Source organism: Leptopilina boulardi, unplaced genomic scaffold (genome assembly GCF_019393585.1).
Source record: "Leptopilina boulardi isolate dan_hultmark-lab unplaced genomic scaffold, ZJU_Lbou_2.1 LbouV2_248, whole genome shotgun sequence".
Taxonomy (NCBI): domain Eukaryota; kingdom Metazoa; phylum Arthropoda; class Insecta; order Hymenoptera; family Figitidae; genus Leptopilina; species Leptopilina boulardi.
Window position 1 is genome coordinate 2,721,198 of NW_026137805.1, and position 20,517 is coordinate 2,741,714.

Sequence of the window (20,517 nt, forward strand, 5' to 3'; positions counted from 1 at the left end):
TAATATTTAAATTAGAATATTGTTAAAAATTTATCATTTTTTTGCAATTTAGTCTTGTAATTTAACTTCAAATATTATATTAAATTAAATGATTAATTTTTACATATTATTTTATTTTATTTTTGCAAATTTTATATAATATTAATTAATTAAAATACATCAAATTTCGTTTCAATTTTTTTTTCTTCAAATATTGTCCTCGCAAGATCCCTATTTTCCCATATTTAATTGAATTTCTCCTTTTCTCTTACTATATATATGAATAAAAATGTAAATAACTTTCCCATATTTTTTTTATTTACGACAAAAAAACACGTTTCTAATCATTTGAAGCCCACAACATGAAAAGTTCCAATTTTCAGGTACAACGAAAAGAATGTGTTTTATAAGTCAACACCTGTTGGGTTATATAAAAAATTATTTTAAAGTATAATTCACAAAAAAATATGATTACATAATTTTTTTTATTAATGATATAATAATAATAATAATAATAATAATAATAATGGTAATAGTAATTCTTGTTATTATCAATTAATTAATTTCTTAATAAAAACAATTAACGATTTTTATTTATATATAGATATATGTCTTTGTAAATAAAACCCTTGGCGTTTTCCCATCGGGTGTGAATACTTTATTAATGACAAGAGTGAAACCGTGTGAAGAACAAAGAACAAAAGTCAAAGATTTTTCTTTCGTAATTTCCTCATGTCCTCATCTTATGACACCTAGTGTTAAAACCATAAAGCGTCCTTTTATATATTCATTTTATTAATAAATAAATAAAAAAAAAGAAAACATTAATTTTTAATATCTACACATTTCTACACTGTTGCAAATGAAAGTCAATAAACGATTTTCTATTTTTCTATTAGAATTTACAATTATTATTTTACAAAAATTAATGTCTCTTATAAAACAAATATTGAGCAATATTTTTTTACTGGATTTTCGACTTCTCCTTTGTATATCTCATCAAATCTCGAGGTATTTGTAGTATCTTTCATTTTTTTTTTTGCAATAATGGTTCATTAATAATTATTCGACGAGATTACCTGAAAATAAGAAAATAATTATCAATTAATTAGAAATAGAAAAAAGAAGAATGTGAAATTAGTTGTTGTACTTTTGATATTAAAGGAGGCAAATATTGTTCATCTTTACAGAAGTTTTTGCAGAATTCATTTAAGTGAAGACGGTGATAATGAAGATAATGTTAATGAAGTACAAGAAACAGTAAATAGATTAAATGCTCTTGGTAAAGAGATAAGACACGATAATTTGGTTACAATGTTAGAAGGAATACATGAAGGGTTATTATTGTTCTCGCAAAAAGCGTAAAAACATTTTCTATCCCTTTTTATCTTATAACGGTTTTATTCCTATATTATCCTATCAGTTCCAACACTTTCATTTTCATAATAATAAAGAATTCAAACATTATTAATCTATTTCATTATGAAATTATAAAATAAAGTTAAATATATATATTGTAAAAAAATTATTACCTGAAAATGATTCGTGATACCTTGATAAGGATAAATCCCACCGAGAATGTAACGATAATATCCATTGTGTCTAATTCGATATTCTCCGGGCTCAACATTTTCTGGCACAGTCCAGATAATTGTTACCGTACTGGAACCAAGCATTATCGATTTCCTTGACCAAATAAATCTGTATGAGGTTAAAAATTACCTTATTAATAAATTATCTAAAATTAAATTAATTTTTTTAATATTATCGTACTTGGTGTCCCAATTAGCGTCTGTTGACACTGGATTCCACATTTCGTCATCTTCTAATTTTTCAACGGTCAAAAATGATTTCTCAGTCATCAGATTGTTCCTAGGATGACCAGAAATCTATAAAAAGAAATATTTTATTAAATTTTTTTTGTTTAATTGACTCCATAAAATTCAACATTTTTTCAAAATGCTAATTATAATTAAAAATTATAATACTCTGTAAAACTTTTTAATTATACATTATAAGTTTCATTTATGATGAAATGCCAATAATGCCAATATTTTAAATTTAAAAATAAAATAATTAAAATAAAATTCCATTTTCACTAAATTTAAATGTATATTGAAAAATTTTCATAATTTTGTTACTATTTAATTTTCTTTTTAAACGAACATTAAAAATTTCGACAATCAATATACCAATAATAATATTTAATTGAAATACTTTTTGCATTACGATAAATAACTTTTAATTAAATGTGAAAATATTTAATTAAAAAGCTTTTGTATTACAATGGGTAACTCTGATAAAATCAGCATTTTTAAATTTAAACTTGGTATCATCCTTTTCTCATTAAAAAACATTTTAATAGAATAGTTACAAATGTAATAATTAATTTAATATTATAAATAATTATATTAACAATGAAAAGTTTAAAAATCTAGTTATAAAATGAATTGAAAAATTAATTAATATTAAATTATAAATTTTCAAAAAAGACGATTTGATTATTTGTCGATCAATGAATATGCTTTAAAAATGGAACATTTTTATTCAAAATGAGATTGCTTGAATTTACGTAATAGTGAATAACTACATGAAACTGATTTGAATCCGATTATATTGATGTTTACGTAAAATTCTTACACAATCTATTTGTAAGCATCTCATAGATCACAATCAAATGGATCCTTATTTTCGTCCTTTTTTTTTATTAATATCAAGATGTATTTCTAAATTTAACAAAATTTATAAATTAAAAGAAAAATAAAGATTTCTTAGAAATATATTAATAAATAATAATGATTAGTAAATAATACTTCGTGTTTAATGTAATTTTTATTTTTTAAAAATTGTAGGTATAGCAAAAAAAAAGAAGTCTTTTAACAATATCAATATCTAAATTACCTACTGTTGGTAAAGTAGAATTCATCTTTTGCAACATAAAGAATTATGTTTTAGAAATGTATTCATTACAATTGTTCTCTTATTTGTCTTAATAAATTATTTTTAAAAAAAATTATTTTCTTAAATATTACAATACTTACGAATGAAACGGTTACTACATCGCCTGGTCTCGCAAATTTCGATGGCTGTTGAATACAATCGCCAAATTCTTTACCCCATTCAGGAGTATCGTACAAAACTGGTGGCACTAAACTTATTAGACCAATTTTTCTCAAGTCTTCTGGCATTGGCCCTGGATCTAATGAACTTCCCTAATGTAAAAATACAGATTTCAGTTCAAAATTAAAAAAAAACAAAAAAGTAGATGAATAAATTTTATTTACCCTAAGAGCAGCCTCTGTCAATTCTTTGTATTGTTGTAAATAAATTGTTAATGTGTGTGGTCCAAAAATCGTTGATGCACCCTCATATCTCTGGATCTAATTGTAGAACGTAAAAAAAAATTATTGAGAATATAATAATAAATTATTTATTTATTGAAAATAAAAAAAAATATCCCAATGCAGGATTTAAAATCTCACTTGATACTCTTCTGGTGTTGTTATATAATCAGTGTATGTATTGCAGAGGCCAGCAATAACGACAATCGGATTTTCTTCCTCGCCGCTTTCTTCAATTGTCTTTTTGACAACATTACGTAATCGTCTCCCTGACATTGTCGTGAATTCACCAGGTACACCGGCAATGGCAATATTTCCAATCATTGCCAAATGAGTAGATACAACTTTTGGTTGCCATTGATAAGGTAAAATCATCTGCGAAAACAAAAAAAAATGGCGAAACTATTTAATACCACAAAAGTATCATTAAATATATACCAATATATTAATTGCTTTATTTATTTCATAATAATTATAAAAAAAAACTTAATATTTAATAGTTGAAAATCGAACAAAAATTTTTAATTTGACAATAGCCGCAGTCGTTAAGCGGAAGGGTTAGGTCAAATCATTTGTTTGAGGTTCAATTCCTCTGGGGTTGAATTTTTTTTATTATTATTTTAGTGTAATTCATTTACCCTTCCGGTGGCCAATAAAATAGGTTTCATTCCATGGCAACGAATATCGTCATCCGTTGGAGCGGCTATAAAATTTCGAACCATATTCCAAAATGGATTTGGCGTAATGGTGCCTTGTTCAAAGGCAAAAGATCCTGGACCGTCGGTTGTACCAGCAGCAAAACTATAGCCCATTGCCGGATAACAGCCTTTAATCTATTAAACATAATAAGAATAATTAAGCACCTAATTAACGATTTAATAAAATGCAACGCTTATTATTTTAATCCAATTTTGCATATTTTAATACCAAAATGGATTAAAATAAGCAAAATTGGATTAAAATAATAAGCGTTGCAGCTTATTTTAATGCCTTTTAATTTTCTGTGCACCTGCTGGTTTATTAAAACAGATCTAAGGACCAAAAAAATTGTTTGTCATTTTTTTTTTGCTATTATAATAGAAAAAAGTCGTCGAATTACGAATTCGATGTTAGTTTTTCAAAATTCAAAATGGCGGATTTAAAAAGAAATTGATAGAATTCGCTTGAAAAAATTTGACATCAGATTTCAAAAATTCAAAATGGCGGATCCAGTATGACGGAAAATTGTTATAAAATTGATTAAATTCACTTAAAATTTTTTACTTGGAATTTTTTGGAGTCACTGATTACGAATTCAATATCAGATTCGTTATCAGAAATTCTTAAATATGATTTAGAGAATTTTAATCAAATCTAATGAATTTAAAAAAAGTTCGCAATTTTGAATTTTGCAAAACTGATATCAGATTTAAAATAAATGTTTATATATAGAATTTATTCATATGAAATATACAGGAGAAAAAATGAAGGTCTTTGAGTCTTTTTCTCTCTTGAATAAATTGGACTCAATTTAAATAGTACATTATTGTAATTCGTTGTATTCGTATATATCTAGAATAAAACAACAATTCCCCGGAATTTTTAGAAAGTTTTAAGAAAAATGACACACTAGTAACGATTCACGTACCTCTTCGACCTCGTTGGAGGTCTCGTTATAAAAATTGGCCTTCTGCTTTGTCATGTCGACAAATCGGTGGACAATACGAATTGGTCCTTTCACCTCAGTTTTATTTCCATTTTTCCACAAATCCTGTAATCACAATAGCAAAATTACATTTCTATTTTAATCTCATTTCATTTTTATTACATATTAATTTTATGATATTTTCAATTAGTTTAACAAAAAAAATGTGCGCTTTTTCAATGTTTTTATTTTAAAGTTAATTGACAATGTTATCTCTAGTTGTTGTTTAACTTTTTTACAAATTGAAAAAATATATTTCATGTATGTATATCTAAAAAATTTGAATAAAAAAAAAATTAGAGCTTTATAAAAAAATGTGAATACATTGTGAAATTGTAATACATATAGGCGATATGCCATCGTTAGTGGATTTTAAAATAAATGAAAGGAAGATTATATTTCAAAAATTTGTATTAAACAATTCGTAAAATATTTTACTAATTGGACCAGAGAATTTAAAAATGTATTTCCAAATAAAATCAAATATTAGATTTATATATTTAATTTACTTTATTGTTTAACAGTAATATAAATCTAATCTAATATATAAAATAATATTTCATTTTTTAATTTATATGAAAATAATTTTTTCCATTCCCCTGAAGCTAACTAACTCTACTTAAATATCATTGAATTGTTAGCCCTAATACTTGAGGTTATGTTCACCTATCTTAAACTTTAACTTAAATTTTGAGGTTATGTTCAGTCTATAATCATTACTATAGTGTATTATATATATTACTATAATATATTAAGGAGGAGCTCTGATTCGCAATGAGTCGCTCTATGCGATATACATAAAAGTGAAGTCATATATACTTGGGAGCGGACATCTTTATAGGTTCACACGAGATGCAGGCGGCAATATATATGTATAGTATGCATCTGTGAGCCTTCTTTCGAATTGACATTGAATCCCTTGTCATTGGTAATTGGTTGACACATAGATCGAAGTATTTGATTCGCTTCAAGGTAACCAAATCGAGAAACTTTTGCCTCGATCGACATTTAACGTTTTCTTTGAGTTAACAACAATCGCACCGAATCTTCAATATGAAAGATAGAGAAAGAGAGAGAGAGAGAGAATAGTGGCTCCCAGTGTAATACTTTCTTGAGGGTGCAGCTATTTGTTTATTTCAACATTACACTCTATAATTGACGGAAAAATTATTCCTACCATTGTTTGTTTCTATTATTTTTATTATTGCTCTTAGTATTATTTTTTATTATACATAATTCTATTTCAGTTTTTTTATTTTTAATAAATGTAATATTATTTATAGATGATAAATATTTTCTAATAGAATATAAAGTTAAATTTTTCAGCTTTTTTGGCGAGTTAACTGATGCGATAAAATAAAGGTAATATCGAAGATTATAAATGTTGTATAGTATCAATGGAATAGTGATGCAATAGAGTAACAGTGACCCAAAAGAGATAAATGTAATAGTACAGGCGAAACAAGAGACTCTTAAAATTCAAGGCTTTGTAAAATATATATAATTAATCTACTGTTGAACTAATTAAATATATATTTAAATATTCCTTGATCTCTAATTACAATGTTCTTGAAATTTATTAGGAAAAACACATATACTTTTTTAATTATATACTTTCATTAATATTCCTCTCTATTCTACCACGAAAAATAATGAAATCTACTTTATCGACGCAACAGAGATTAGAAACTCAAAATGCAAAAATTAATTAATTAGATTAGTTATTGTTATTATTATTATTTTTCTTTTCCACTTTGGCTTCTATTTGCACTTCAATGACACGTCTCTCTTGGATACTCCTGATTTACCTTGAATGAACTTATATTATTTCATTCATATTTTTCATTTCATGACCGCATCTCACCTGAGCGGAATTAATTGTTTATTACCGTCATTTCCTCACCTCTATATATAATATATAAATAAAAAATTTAATTACACTTCATAACGCAGAGAAAATTCTTTTGAGATTCATCACACTCACAGATATATGTATATATATAAAAGAAATCTCATATAAAAAATGTCACCTTAACCGAATAATAATAATAAGCATAAAAAATAAAGTGTCCCCGACTCACCTCTAAACCTATATATGAAAACTTATTTTCAAATTTATAAACGAAAGATAATTGCGCTGATTAGAAACTATTAAGTAGATTGGTACAAACTAAGCAAATCGTGAGGCAAGTTTTTATTTTATGTAAAAATCGATTTGAGTAACATTTGAGTAACATTTTTGTGACCGCAAAATACATATGTATATTATATAGCCTTAAGGTAGGCGTGGGAAACTATACCTCTCGATAGACTGTTATATTTTTTCTCTTCTTCTTATTCTTTTTACAATTAATCTAAATTCCTTCTCTAGTTGGTATAAGTTAATCAACGCGTCCCTGTAATCAATGTCGTAATTTAAATGAAGACAGTTTTACGAACTATATTATTGTAAACATCCGCTTAAATTACAAAAATTATTCATTGATTAATTGAATTTTTTAAAAATAATATATTTATTTATTCAACAGTTTGTAATTTACTTCTACATGCACAAGTTTATGTACAAAAAGAGTTTTTTAAAAATAATAAATGATAAAAAATTATTATTTTTTCGTATTAGATGATGAATAGTGTATTCTAACTCATTTTCGTTGAGGAACAAAAACATGAGTTTCTTATTCAAGAGCATAAATTATGTAGGACATTGTTAAAGTTTTCTTTCATCCCTTATTATTTTTGAAAGTAAAGCTTCAGGGGCTTAGAATCACATTAATTTTACAGTATTTCCTCTTTCTGAAGAGAAATATTATTATTATTATTATTTTTATTATTATATTATAAAACCCTATCACTACTGCATCTTTCAAAAATAAAAATAAAATAAAAAACATTTTATTTCATTGCACTTTTAATATTTGTCTTTCGAAGAACGTAATTTCTTTTTTATAATAAGCAGCAATAAATTAAAAAAATTTAAGTAAATGAATATTTTCTTTTTATTTGAAGTAAAATATTTTTTTCTCAGAATTTTTAGAATTCATCGGAAACGCCATTTAGAACTACTTTATCGACACAAAATAAATGGAAAACTCGAATAAAAAGAATTAGAGCTAAATTGAAATTATCTTTTTTCTCTTCTTGCCTGGCAAGAATTATATGTATACAAATAAAAAAATATTGAATGCAAATTATTTTTTCCACGTGTATTTTACCATAAATGGCTATAAATATATTACAATAATATAATAATTTATGCATATATCTCTGACATAACTGGTTTTCACGATTGCTCATTTTTTTTCGCAGGTCACTATATAACATGTTGTTAAATAAATCAATAAGAATCGAGAAAGGGAGATCCTTACGTGTAATCGAGGGGTCTCCTAAGTCACGATTCTACAATGCGAAAGCATTTTCATGTAAAGAAATATATAAGTCACATTTTCTATATACACGGATCTAACTAAAAGCTATATACTTTAAGATGAGTTTCATCAGACGATTTTGCATTAAGCAAATCGTATCATTAATTACCTCTCGTCGAGAATTCAAGTCATTTTCTTTTATCCTCTCAACACACATACACACGCAATAGTCTGCGAACATTTCGAGTGTGAAGAAATTGGATGAGACCTAATTTCAATTGAGGATGGTAATTAACGTACACTTATATATTTATAATTCAGTCGGGAAACTTAAATATCTCACATTACGCAACATTGGAAAAATATAAAGAAAATGTTTCTATTTATTATATTCTTATAGTACGCGGGGGAAAATGAAGAATAATTTTCCTTATAATTTTCGCATTTCGTGTCAAACGAGAGAGGTTTTGAATTGAAGTTAATTAAAGGCGCGGAACCAGGAAATCATAGAAATGTATAACACTCTCAGAGGGATTTTAATTGCACTACTGCGAGAAAACAAGAAATGTCAACAAAGCATTTTTATAAAGTGGAAATAAAATTACTTAATGTTCTAACTTAGATTTTAGTATTATTCAAATTATTAATATTAATAACTCAGAAGAAAAGACAATTATCGCGGTGGAATTATAGAACCATTGCGGACTGCCTAGCAAAATGATTTTTATACAAAATACTAAAACAATCTAAATGTTGAAAAGCGTTTTGCGTTTGAATTTATATATTTCAGTATTTGCAATAAATGTTATTATTATTGACGAAGCATGCGAAAATTGATTTTCCTCGATGTGACCCCTTATATATATATATATATATTTGCGATTAAAGTTGTTGCCGCGGATTGTGTATGAACGTGCTCGACGCTAATCTGCGATCATTCGCTTCTGCGCCATTACTCGGTCACGAGCTCGAACCTTTCCCGTCATTACAATCGCGGTGGAGATGCGAAAGGATGAATATGGTCCAGAATGCCGCTAATCGGCATCCAGGGAAAGGGAGCCAAAGTTCGTTATGTTTGCTCGAGTTTTCTCTCTCTTTCTCTCGCAACACTTTAACTTTCGTAATGGTCGCACACACTCATTCGACTTCAGAAGCTCCAAAAACACGTCTCTCCTGAGAAAGAATTTCACGACTCTTATAAAAAAAAAAATCCCATAGGTCATGAGGGTATTTTTTTGGTGGGGGGGCATTCAAATAAAATTTTTCTTGTACTCGATGAGATAAGTTTACGTTTTGTACGTATAATATGTAATATAAAATAGAGATGAAAAAAGTAGAGCACTAATCAAAAAGAAAAAGTTTTTTTTTCTCCTTTTTACTATTTCACAATATTCTATTTTTTTTAATGCGAAAAAAATCTTGATAGTGAGCGGTGACCTTAAAGAAGTATATATATCGAAAAGTTTTGAAAAGAAAAAAATCTCCGGACATTGCAAAATTTGGTATACGGACAGAGACTTGATGACATGAGTGTTAATGTATTCAGCAGTTGAAATATAAGATAGAGATCGAACAACGACTATATATATATATGCTGCCTACTTTTTGCCAAACAAAGGAAATCCCACGCTTTGCCTCGTCCGCTACTATATGATACTTTGTTTCCAAATCTTTCGCAGTGGTGTTTTTTTTACTTTGTCTGATATTCTATGTACAATATATAGTGACTGGACATTTGTAGTTTATTTTACTATATATAGATTTCAGGAAAACGTTTTTATTCTTTTCCTTTATATAAATAGTTTATAGACTAAGTTTAATAGACATGCGCTGCAAAGAGAGTAAAAATGCGCATGCGTCCCTGCTTTTGCCTCATTTGTCGAAATATCCCGGCGCACATTTAAAATAAAATAATTAGAAAAATATTCTTCTTTTTTAATTTAAATAATCTGAATTTTGATTTTTTTAGAAAATTATTTTCATTGTTAAAAAAATTTTTTTCTGTATTATATTAAAGTTTGTTTTCTGATTAACATTTTTTTAAAGTGAAATTTTTAATTTCCGGTTCTTTTCCCGTGTTTCTTGTCACTTTTCTCTCTTTCTCGATCTACTTCAGTTTTTATTCGTGTTTCCCTATTGTCGGGGCTTATGTCAATCGGCGCGGGTACATACACACATGCACGAATTATGCAATGTATTGTTTACGAGTGCCATTTCAATACAATCACGTGAACGTCGGCCGTCGTGCTACGTGTGCCTCACGGTTCATTCCCGTAACATGTTTGAAAGATTGTATATATATGGGGGAGAAATGTCTCAACGTATCCTTGGCACGTACAGATTATATGCACACCTATATTGCGGATATGTCTTATATATATATATATATATATATAAGTGAAGATGCGACTGTACGCTCCCTATAACTCCATCGTAGCATATATGGGAGTGTTTTTATTTTATTTTATATTCCTCCCATGAAAGGGAAACGAAAACCTTTGCAAATAATAGAAATATATATCTATATAATAAAAAAAGTATTTCCTCAAAATGATAAAATATTAGAAATTTTAATTGTGTATTTAAGTTCCGTTATTGAAAATTTATCATTTTTTTAAATTTAGAAAAATGAGAAAAAATTAATAATAAATCTTTCTATAATTTTTTTTTAAATTAAAATATATATATATATATATATATATTAAATGCGGTAAAATTTTCTGCAAATTCAGAATGAACCTTTTCACATACTGCACTGAAGGGATAAAAGTAAAAAATATTATCTATGTAACATCAAAGTAAAAGTTTTCCTTTAAATTATATCATTTTTAATATAAAATTTAAAAAAATAATTTTAAAGGAATAAGTATTTTACTTTGAAGATTTAACTCGTTTTAACTTGTTTTTTATTCTTTCTTTTAAATTTTGTTTGTTCCTTTCTCTCATTACTTTTCTTTTTCAATTTTTTTTCCCCATTTCATTATTTGTTTCTTCATTCTTTTCAAATTGTTATTATTCCAAATAGTTTGATGCATGTGGAAAAAATATTATTTTTTAAAACAATTCTTTCCTTTTCATTAATATCAAAAATTAATATTCAGAGAATATAAATAAATAAATAGAAAATAATAATAATTGTTAAAAATGAATAGGAAAAAAATCTTTTTTCTACATTTTTTTCTCATTTTCACTTTATATTATATGACAAATAAAAAAACTGTGAAAATCACGAGAAATTATCTGTGAAAACTCAAAGTCAAATTAATGTCACGTCACGACCTGAACATGTAAGCAGACAAAGTATTATATACATATATATATATTCCTATACATATGTATATATATAAAGCCTTTGTGAAGCTGATGACATTTCCTTATGGAACTATTATGACCGCATATTAAATAATCGAAAGACGTATAAAGAAATGATTACAAAATGTGAAATTGTGCTTTACATTTATGAGAGAAAATAGCGTAAAAAAGTTTTAATATATTATTATTAATTAAATAAATAGCGAGGATTTTTTTGGTAAATAAATTTTATTATAACAGAAAAAAATCATGACTTAAAAGTGAAGAAAGAATAGCCTGGTGGCGACATATTAAATAAATTTACTTCATGGATATTAGGCAGTCATTTGAATATATTGTAAATTTCTCTATATGTATATACGAAAGACATAAGTCATATAATGTATTTAAAACTTTGATATGAGACCCACGCAACATGAATGGCAAAGTAAATTAGTATTTTGAACCGAGTATCAAAATAAGTTTGCATATATATATTCATACTATAGATGCTGAACCAAACTTTATAACGATGCGCCAATAATAATTATCTCAGTAATTGCACTTATGGGGGTTTCATTTAGTAAATGCAACCAATTATTAATGATTCCATGGTTTATTATAATTATATTATTGCGCCAATTAAAGGCACATAGTTATACTTGCATTACTAAATAATAAAAATGTATGTACATTTGCAATCTTATTTTCTTTTATTGTAAAAAATATTCATCGAATTTTTTTAATAATACTAAAGAAACGAACTTCTTACTTTTTTTAATTTGTTAATTATATATTTCATAAATAAAGTTTTTTCTTCCCAAAACTCCAAGATAAACTTTTCTTTATGTTTTGATAAAATTATAAAATTATTAAAATATAATTTCTACTTTCTAATATGTTTATTATAAATATTCTACATAAGTCATTTTTTTATAGTAAAAGGTGTGAGTAATTATCTTAATTTGTCAAAAGCAAAAAAAGAAAACCATACGTAAAATATGAAATTATTCAATTTTTTTTCTCTTCAAAATAAAGTGTAATTATTTTTTTTATCAAGTATATAATTAAGAAGAGGAAATAATTTTTTTTTGTCTCCATCGTATTCATATGATTGTCATTATATATTTGGTGAAAAAAAACGAAAGCAAATTGATGTGATAAAATTTTTTTTTCATGGTAAAGACGAATTTTTCAATTGTATATAGTTATGGGGAACTGTGTTTTGTAAGATTCGAATAGGTAAGTATCCAAACTTGGTGGGAGATGAATATAAGCCCATAACCTGGGGATGATGCTATCAGTATCTTCGTACTTTCTCGTATAGTTACATATACATAGCATATCACATTACTCGCGAAAAAAAATAAACAACATGCTAAAGGTATATATAAATGTATAAAATACACAATATAGTACATTGATGTTTGGTGATTAATTTTTATTATATATATTCATATATAACATTCATGTGCTCTAGAAAAGAAAAAGTGTTTTTTTTTATTTTTCCATATTTTTTATTTTCTTTTTTTTCGAAAAAACTTTGCTCTAATGGATTTCTAATTTGAGTGAATCATCTTCCCGTCATAACTCAGTGATTTATTATAACCCCTCTGTATATATGGCGGGCAATACTTCCTTGCAAAACATTCCACAGTCAAAGTTTAAAAGTTATTGGATTGTTATGAAACTTTGATAAAATGTTGCCCTATTATGTATATTTACAAATCATATTGGCTTATTTAAAAAAAAATTTTTTTTGAAAATACTTGTGGGTTAAAATTGATAAAAAAATTAATTTTTAAAAAATGTGTCTACTAATTTCAACAATTTTTTTAAAATTAGCTAATATTTTATTCGGGGGAGATTACTTGCAAAAAAAATTCCATCAATTTTCAATGTCAGAAAAAAATTTGAACGTGACTTAAAATTTTGGACTTATTGTAAACTGTAAATAATTTTTAATGTGCAAAAAATAAATAGTGTGATTACTATATAATTTTAAATGTGACAATCAATAAAATTTGAAAGTGCGACCAACAATTTTTGGAATGAGAAATAATCAATTTTGTTTCCATAGTTATTTTTATTTTTCTCCGTGTTTTAATAAATAAATGAATAATAAAGTAGTTGAAAGTTGAAGTTGAAAGTACATTAAAATTATTTAATTTTTCAAAAACAATACGATAAAAATATTTTAAATAATAAATAATGTTTAATATTAAGGGTGAAATTCCGAAATTAATTTAATTAATAATAATTACATAATTTAAAAATACAGTCAAATGTTTTTTATTTTAAATAATAATCAATATATGATAATTGTGAAAATAAGAATAATAGTAGAATATATATAAAAAAAATGAATAGTTGCATGTTTTGTAAGAAATAGTAACGTGTGATAGTGAAATTAATTAATTGTCTGTGATGTCATTCGGTATATATAAAGTTATCGAACTCGAGGAACAATAATTGTTTGAGAAAGCGGAAGACTATCTATCGTCAAGACAACAGTCTAATTGTGTTTTCAATTCTTTGCATTTACACATTTATTCCCATCATTGACAAAAAAATATACATACCTATTATATTATGTTTTAAAATTTTCATTAAGTGTTATTGGGGTAAAAAAATATTATTATAATAATTTTTTTATTATTGTTTATATTTTTAATAAATAAAAAATAACTTAATTAAATTTTATGTAAAAAGAATAATAAAATAAAAGTCATACTCAAAGAAAATGCATTTTAAAAATGCTATCAACAGATAATAAAATTGCAGAAAACAGTAGTAAAGCTATATCTTAAGTCAGACAATCTTATTAAATAAGATATATATGTAATCGGCGCAAGACTGCGTTTATATTGTACCGAGTCCAGTTTCGAGTCGATTAAAAAAATCGTTACACAATATAATAGGGAACAAAATTAAATATATATAATTATTATTATGTTTTTACACGGTGAGCAAATAAAAAAAAAATGTTTTACAGATCCTTAGCCTGCTTGGCGCCTTAATAGTGTGGTGCAATGGTCTCGTTATCAGTGGTTATAATGGTGGACACGGTGGTGTATTTGATTACGCGGGTCTTGAAGAATATGAGGGGCACGCAGTCCTGCCAACGGTAGCAGTACCAATACATTCAGTATCAGCGTCACCTTTACATATTACCGCTCAAGATTTACATACCAGTCTTCATTATCCTCATCATCATCATCATCCACTCCCTCATCATCATGAACATCACGAACCTGATCATGATTATTATGTAAGCAAAATTTTTATATATACTAATTTGTCAATTAAATCAAACATGTTAATTATTATGTGATTTTCAATTTTACATTTAAAAAAAAGATAATTCAATTGAATGTAAAATATTCCAATTCAATGCAAAGCTAAATAATTGTTAAACTCATCTAATTGATATTTGAATGAAAATTAATTAAGTACGTATGCTGAACTATTGATTAATTATCAGCAATTACTATTTTATTGTCACAGTAATTATTCTTGTTTTAACTTAATTTGCTCCCCCTAATACCTGCTTTGATATTTATATATCAATTAATATTTTATCTCTTTATTAATTTTTACTTTTCTTCTTTAATTTTTTAATTTTCTCTTTCCTTTTATATTTATTTTCATCACTTCTTTTTGTTTTTAATCTTAAAATCCAATTTTGATAAAGTAGTAAAATTGTTATAAATTGTTCAAATTTCGCTGAACAGTAGATGAAAAAGTTTGTGGGGGGAATTTTTTTTTGTTTTATCTTATTTATAGAGACTCGTGTGTGACACCGAAGATCCACCTATAGAGATAAAAGAATAATGTAACCACTTAGGCGCGGCTTGAGACATGAATGGTATAGTGTGAACGTTCAAGTAACTTTGCAATAATAGAGCGTCGACGACGACTAACTGACTCTGGCATGACCTATAACATCCTGCGGCTTTACCTTTGTGTATACGTACGTCCTCTCGCCAACAGAAGCTATTATATATATATATATATATATACGTATAGATTTCATTAAAAGCCGTATAACAGGTCCCTCTACTGACATAATATACTCGAATTACTAAATAGCTCAAGTAGGCGTGTACAAGTGGGTAGCGCATTAATTTCTCGTGTCACAATAAAACATCTGCTATCGAGCAAATAACATTTTTATTTTAATCTATTTTTTCGTTAAAATCATTTACATTGATAATATACTTATATATTTTTTGACATTACAAGTATTGTCCCGCGTGTTTGAATTGCAAATAACACTACTGCGCATGTCTAAATAGTTCTGCACATTTTAAGTTTCTTAAAAAACTACTAATATGCATATCCAAATTAATAGATTATATAGTAATTATAAAATATTAATTCATTTATTATAAAAAAATTAGTTTGTTTTATTATACATAATTTTTTCTTTAGTATAAACATGTATTATTGTTACTTATAATTTCGTGGAGTAAAAAAAATAAAAAGACAAGAAATATTCTTTTATGATTCACAATTTTTTTTACTTCTACGAAATACTTTCTGTCCAATTTTTTTCATTTTTGTAAACTTATTATTGTTACTTAATACGTAGGGTAAATTATATAACATAATATATATATGGATCAGAATTAAAAAAAATTTCAGGGTCACATCAAACTTCGATTTTTTTCTATCATATACAGTGAAGCGTGCTTGAAACATTTTAATAACACTATTTTTTAAAATATTTTTTAAAGAAATATAAATCAAATACATAGATATTTATAATTTTTTTGAAAAATTATTTTAATTATTTCGTAAATGTAGCAGTGCTTCTCAACTTCTAATAATGAAAAAGTTTTAATTTTTAACGCAATTAACTAAAATGAATGCAATTTTTCCTTTTTTTCTATTTCAGTCACATCCAAAGTACACTTTCAACTATGGGGTTCATGATCCACACACTGGTGACGTGAAAACTCAACACGAAATTCGTGATGGTGATGTGGTACACGGCTCATACAGTGTAAATGAACCCGATGGAAGTGTCAGAATTGTCGAATACACGGCTGACGATCACAATGGTTTTAATGCAGTAGTGAAAAAAGTTGGACCAGCCGTACATCCGGCGCCAGTTCCGGTTCATAAATACGTGCACGCAGCGCCTGATTATTACGCTTACGAATATGACAAACATCACTATTAATATAAATTTTGCGATAATTTAAAATATATGTACAAAGTTTTTATTTCTTAAATATAAATAATTAATTAATTAATTGAAAATTAATTAATTAGTTAATTAATGTTTAATTAATTAAAATAATTATTTAATATAATCTCACATTTTTCTCGGGATATTTCAATAAAATACTCTCCATTTCCGGGAGATCGGAATTATTGCATTTCTCAAACAGAAATCTTTGGATGTATTGAGAAGTAATTTTTTTAGATTTATTATGTTAATTATTTAAATAAATAATATTGTGTATTATTGAAGAGATGATGTCGAAATAGCGGTTAATAAGGCGGTTTAAAAACGTGATTTTAATTTACAATGTCAAAAGTATTATTTTTTATATTTTTGTACTTAATAAATTAATAATCTAACTACAATTTGTGCTTATTGATGAATTATTTTATTATTTTTTATACGTATTTGTTTTTATTTAAACCAAGCAAATGTTTTACAAATGAAAAAATTAATTTAATTAATTATTTGATTCTTTTAATTAATGAATTCAATATTTTAATAAATTCACTATTTAAAATTATTAACTTTTTTGAAATATAAAATGGACTATTTTAATTAATTGCCTTTTTTATATTTAGTTATTTAACAATTTTTATCAAATAATGTAGTTAATTAATTAAAAATTTTTTTTAATATAAAAGAATATAATATAATTATATCATTTTTTGTACAATTTTCAAAAGAAAATTAATTCATAGTATTTAGTTAAAAAAACATCTTGTACTTTATTATTGTAACTATTATTTACCATTTGTATTTTGTAATATCAATTTGAAAGAATAGTTTTTAAATAAAATAAAAATATTGCAAACACTGTCAAAAGGAATATTTTGAATAAATATAATGAATTTTTTTTTAATGTTAGATAATGTTTTAATTAAATAATTTCAATTGATTTTGTAATCATGTTTAATTATATTTTTTTTACTCGTCTCTCAGATTTCTCATTTCCCAGTTGAGAAAAAACATAGAATCTCTTATTCTTCTTTCTTCATCATTTCTATATTTAAATTTCCTTTATAGGTAATTGTATTTTTTCCAACTATCAAGAAAAAAATAAGTTTCAAATATAGTATCCAAGAAAAAAATTAATGAAAAAAAAATTAACAAGAAAAAGATTAAATAAGCAATGAAATTCATGTTTTATTTTCTCTTCAATTGAAAAAGTGTATACATATAGAAAAACACCCAGTGACATTCAGTATGGGATTTAAATTTCCAAAGCAAAAAGAAAAATAAATTTTATACCTTGTTTTTTCTAGGACGCAGTGTGTATAAAAGAATAAAATATCTGTCATCAGATCTTTTTTTTAATTCTTTCTTTCACGAACTCAACAATTAAAATTTTTTTTTCTTTTAGTTATTTGAATCTCTAATAAAACACCATTGATTACGAATCCAATGTTAGTTATTCGAATATCAAAATGGGGGACTGAAATGACGGTTTTTTTTTATTAATCGAATTTACTTAAAAATTATATTTATCTATATTAACTGAAAATTTGTTGTTTGAATTTATTAAAAAAAATTCTAAATTAAGACCTTCTTTTTGGTTTAGAAATATTAAATATAAGTACAATTTTCACGCCTCATTTTTTTTTCTATCTTAACGCGAGTATAACAATCAAAAGAAATTCAATGTCACTGTGCCATGATCAGTGTAGTGTATCTGGATACTTAATTATTATGCAAATAATATTGACTAGACCACTAAATGATTATTGACTAATAGAGACAACTTAACAATACAAATTCAAGGAAAATTATTGCAAAATAGTTATATTATGTGTCTCGTTGAATTCCATCAGTGAGTACATATTGTCTATACAATACTCTTGATACAAATTACGTCATTATGTGTTTATGAATTGTACGTGTTTAAGGACACACCTGATTATATTATTACTTAGAATCTGGAATGACCTAAATGTACAATCGAACGAAAAATATTCCACCCAATAAGCAATGTATGGTATCTTTATATCTATATATCGACTATGCGAGGAATTTAATTACAAGGGAGTTCATTATCTATCATATAATTTTTACATACCCACGAAAAAAACGATATTATAAATTTAAGATATTATTAACTTCCGTTTAAAGAGTTTAATACATGTATTTTATTCTTACAATTAGAATATAATATTCAATTATGTTTTCACTTGTTTTCAATTTTGCGATTTTTTGAAATTTCCCCCCTAAATTTTCTCCGAGGAATGAAAATCAACCAATCAGGTGCCGCAATGAATCGATATATATCGAACGTTTCTTAGATTATTGTACATAACCTCTAAAATACTCGTATACATATAAATAAATAAATGAATAAAAATTGTTTTCCATTCATTTTTTTTAATAAATGTAATAATAATAAAAAATTTATGACCTCACGAAAAGCTAGAAAAAATATGAATATCACATTTTATTAATCATAAATAGTTAGGAACCTTGCGGGAAAAATGTAAAATAAAGAAATTATTATTATTCATTCTCTTCTATTTATAATTCTTGTCAATAATATTTATTAATTAATTTTTGTTTTAATTTTTTAAAATTATTAATTTTTTTAAAGACAATTAGTATTTTTTTATTATTAATTTAAAAAATATCAAATAATTATTGCATAATAGAATTTTTAATTAGGACCAGTGTTCTAATTAAACCCTCCCAGTTTTAATTTTTTTTTGTTGAAATTTTCTGGCCCATTTAATGCGTAAGAGTGACTTATTTACATTTCTACTTTAATGACCATGTCTGACCGCTTGGTGATGGCTTTTACTATTAATGACGACATTTTTCTCGCTCGTCGAGTAAACTTTATTTTTCTCACGTTCTCACCTAAGATTATATGAAGCTTAACCCTTTATTACGTGTATATATACATATATGTTGGCAATGGGTGTTACAATTATTATTTACGTTACATTTCTTCTTATACGCTTCACTATACTTATTTTCTTCAAATATAAATTAATAAGTTTAATAAATATAACTTTCAAAAAAAAAAGTAGAAATTTTAGGAAATATTCTTTATTAGAAAGTTAACTTTTTAGAATTTTTTTTTATAATTTCTTCTTTTATCAAAAATTTAGACATAAGAGCAAGGGGTGAAATGCCCTTTATGGAAAATGTTCAAATTTTTATTACAAAGTATTTTTAAATTATAATTAAAAAATTATTTTTACTGTTCAAATTTCAGATAGCTATTTCGACAGTATATTGAAAGAAAGTACCATATCATCGGACGTGCGATTACAAACAATAAAAAAATATATAATGCAAATAGAAAGATATAATTTTTTTTGCCTACAAATTTTACAACAGGAAACATAATGTATATATCTCGGGCTTTAATAATAATCGACTTTATAGATTTCACCTTCGACTATATACTCGCATTTATATTATGTGTGAAACAATAGCAAAAAAAATTATATATATATATACAGGTTATTCTTCATTACATAAATTATTGCCTTAAATTTCTCTATATAGTAATTTTTTACTCTTTATATAAATGTCAATTTTAAATAAAAAAAATATTAATTTTTCCTTTTTTGGAACAAAATTTATAATTATATAACATATTTATTATGATTATTATATATCATTAAATTA

The 20,517-nt window shown here is 25.4% G+C and overlaps 2 protein-coding genes across 4 annotated transcripts in view; one reads left to right on the forward strand and one right to left on the reverse strand.

The window, feature by feature from the left end:
• Window positions 1-753: 753 nt before the first annotated feature.
• The window catches only part of LOC127280582 (neutral ceramidase), a 31,503-nt gene continuing 11,739 nt past the window's right edge, over window positions 754-20,517 (reverse strand). For all 3 annotated transcript variants that reach the window (XM_051303660.1, XM_051303659.1, XM_051303661.1), the window contains exons 8-15: window positions 4,948-5,070; window positions 3,959-4,153; window positions 3,462-3,695; window positions 3,264-3,359; window positions 3,021-3,191; window positions 1,753-1,868; window positions 1,512-1,680; window positions 754-1,058 (exon numbers count right to left, since the gene is read on the reverse strand). In XM_051303660.1, the coding sequence (XP_051159617.1) occupies window positions 1,035-1,058; window positions 1,512-1,680; window positions 1,753-1,868; window positions 3,021-3,191; window positions 3,264-3,359; window positions 3,462-3,695; window positions 3,959-4,153; window positions 4,948-5,070 (1,128 nt within the window). In that variant the 3' untranslated portion in view covers window positions 754-1,034. The remainder of the gene's footprint in view (window positions 1,059-1,511; window positions 1,681-1,752; window positions 1,869-3,020; window positions 3,192-3,263; window positions 3,360-3,461; window positions 3,696-3,958; window positions 4,154-4,947; window positions 5,071-20,517) is intronic.
• Window positions 12,931-17,024, forward strand: LOC127280584 (cuticle protein 19-like). The gene is made up of 3 exons (XM_051303663.1): window positions 12,931-13,044; window positions 14,656-14,931; window positions 16,561-17,024. The coding sequence occupies exons 1-3, from the start codon at window positions 13,036-13,038 to the stop codon at window positions 16,846-16,848; spliced, it is 573 nt and encodes a 190-aa protein (XP_051159620.1). The 5' UTR covers window positions 12,931-13,035; the 3' UTR covers window positions 16,849-17,024.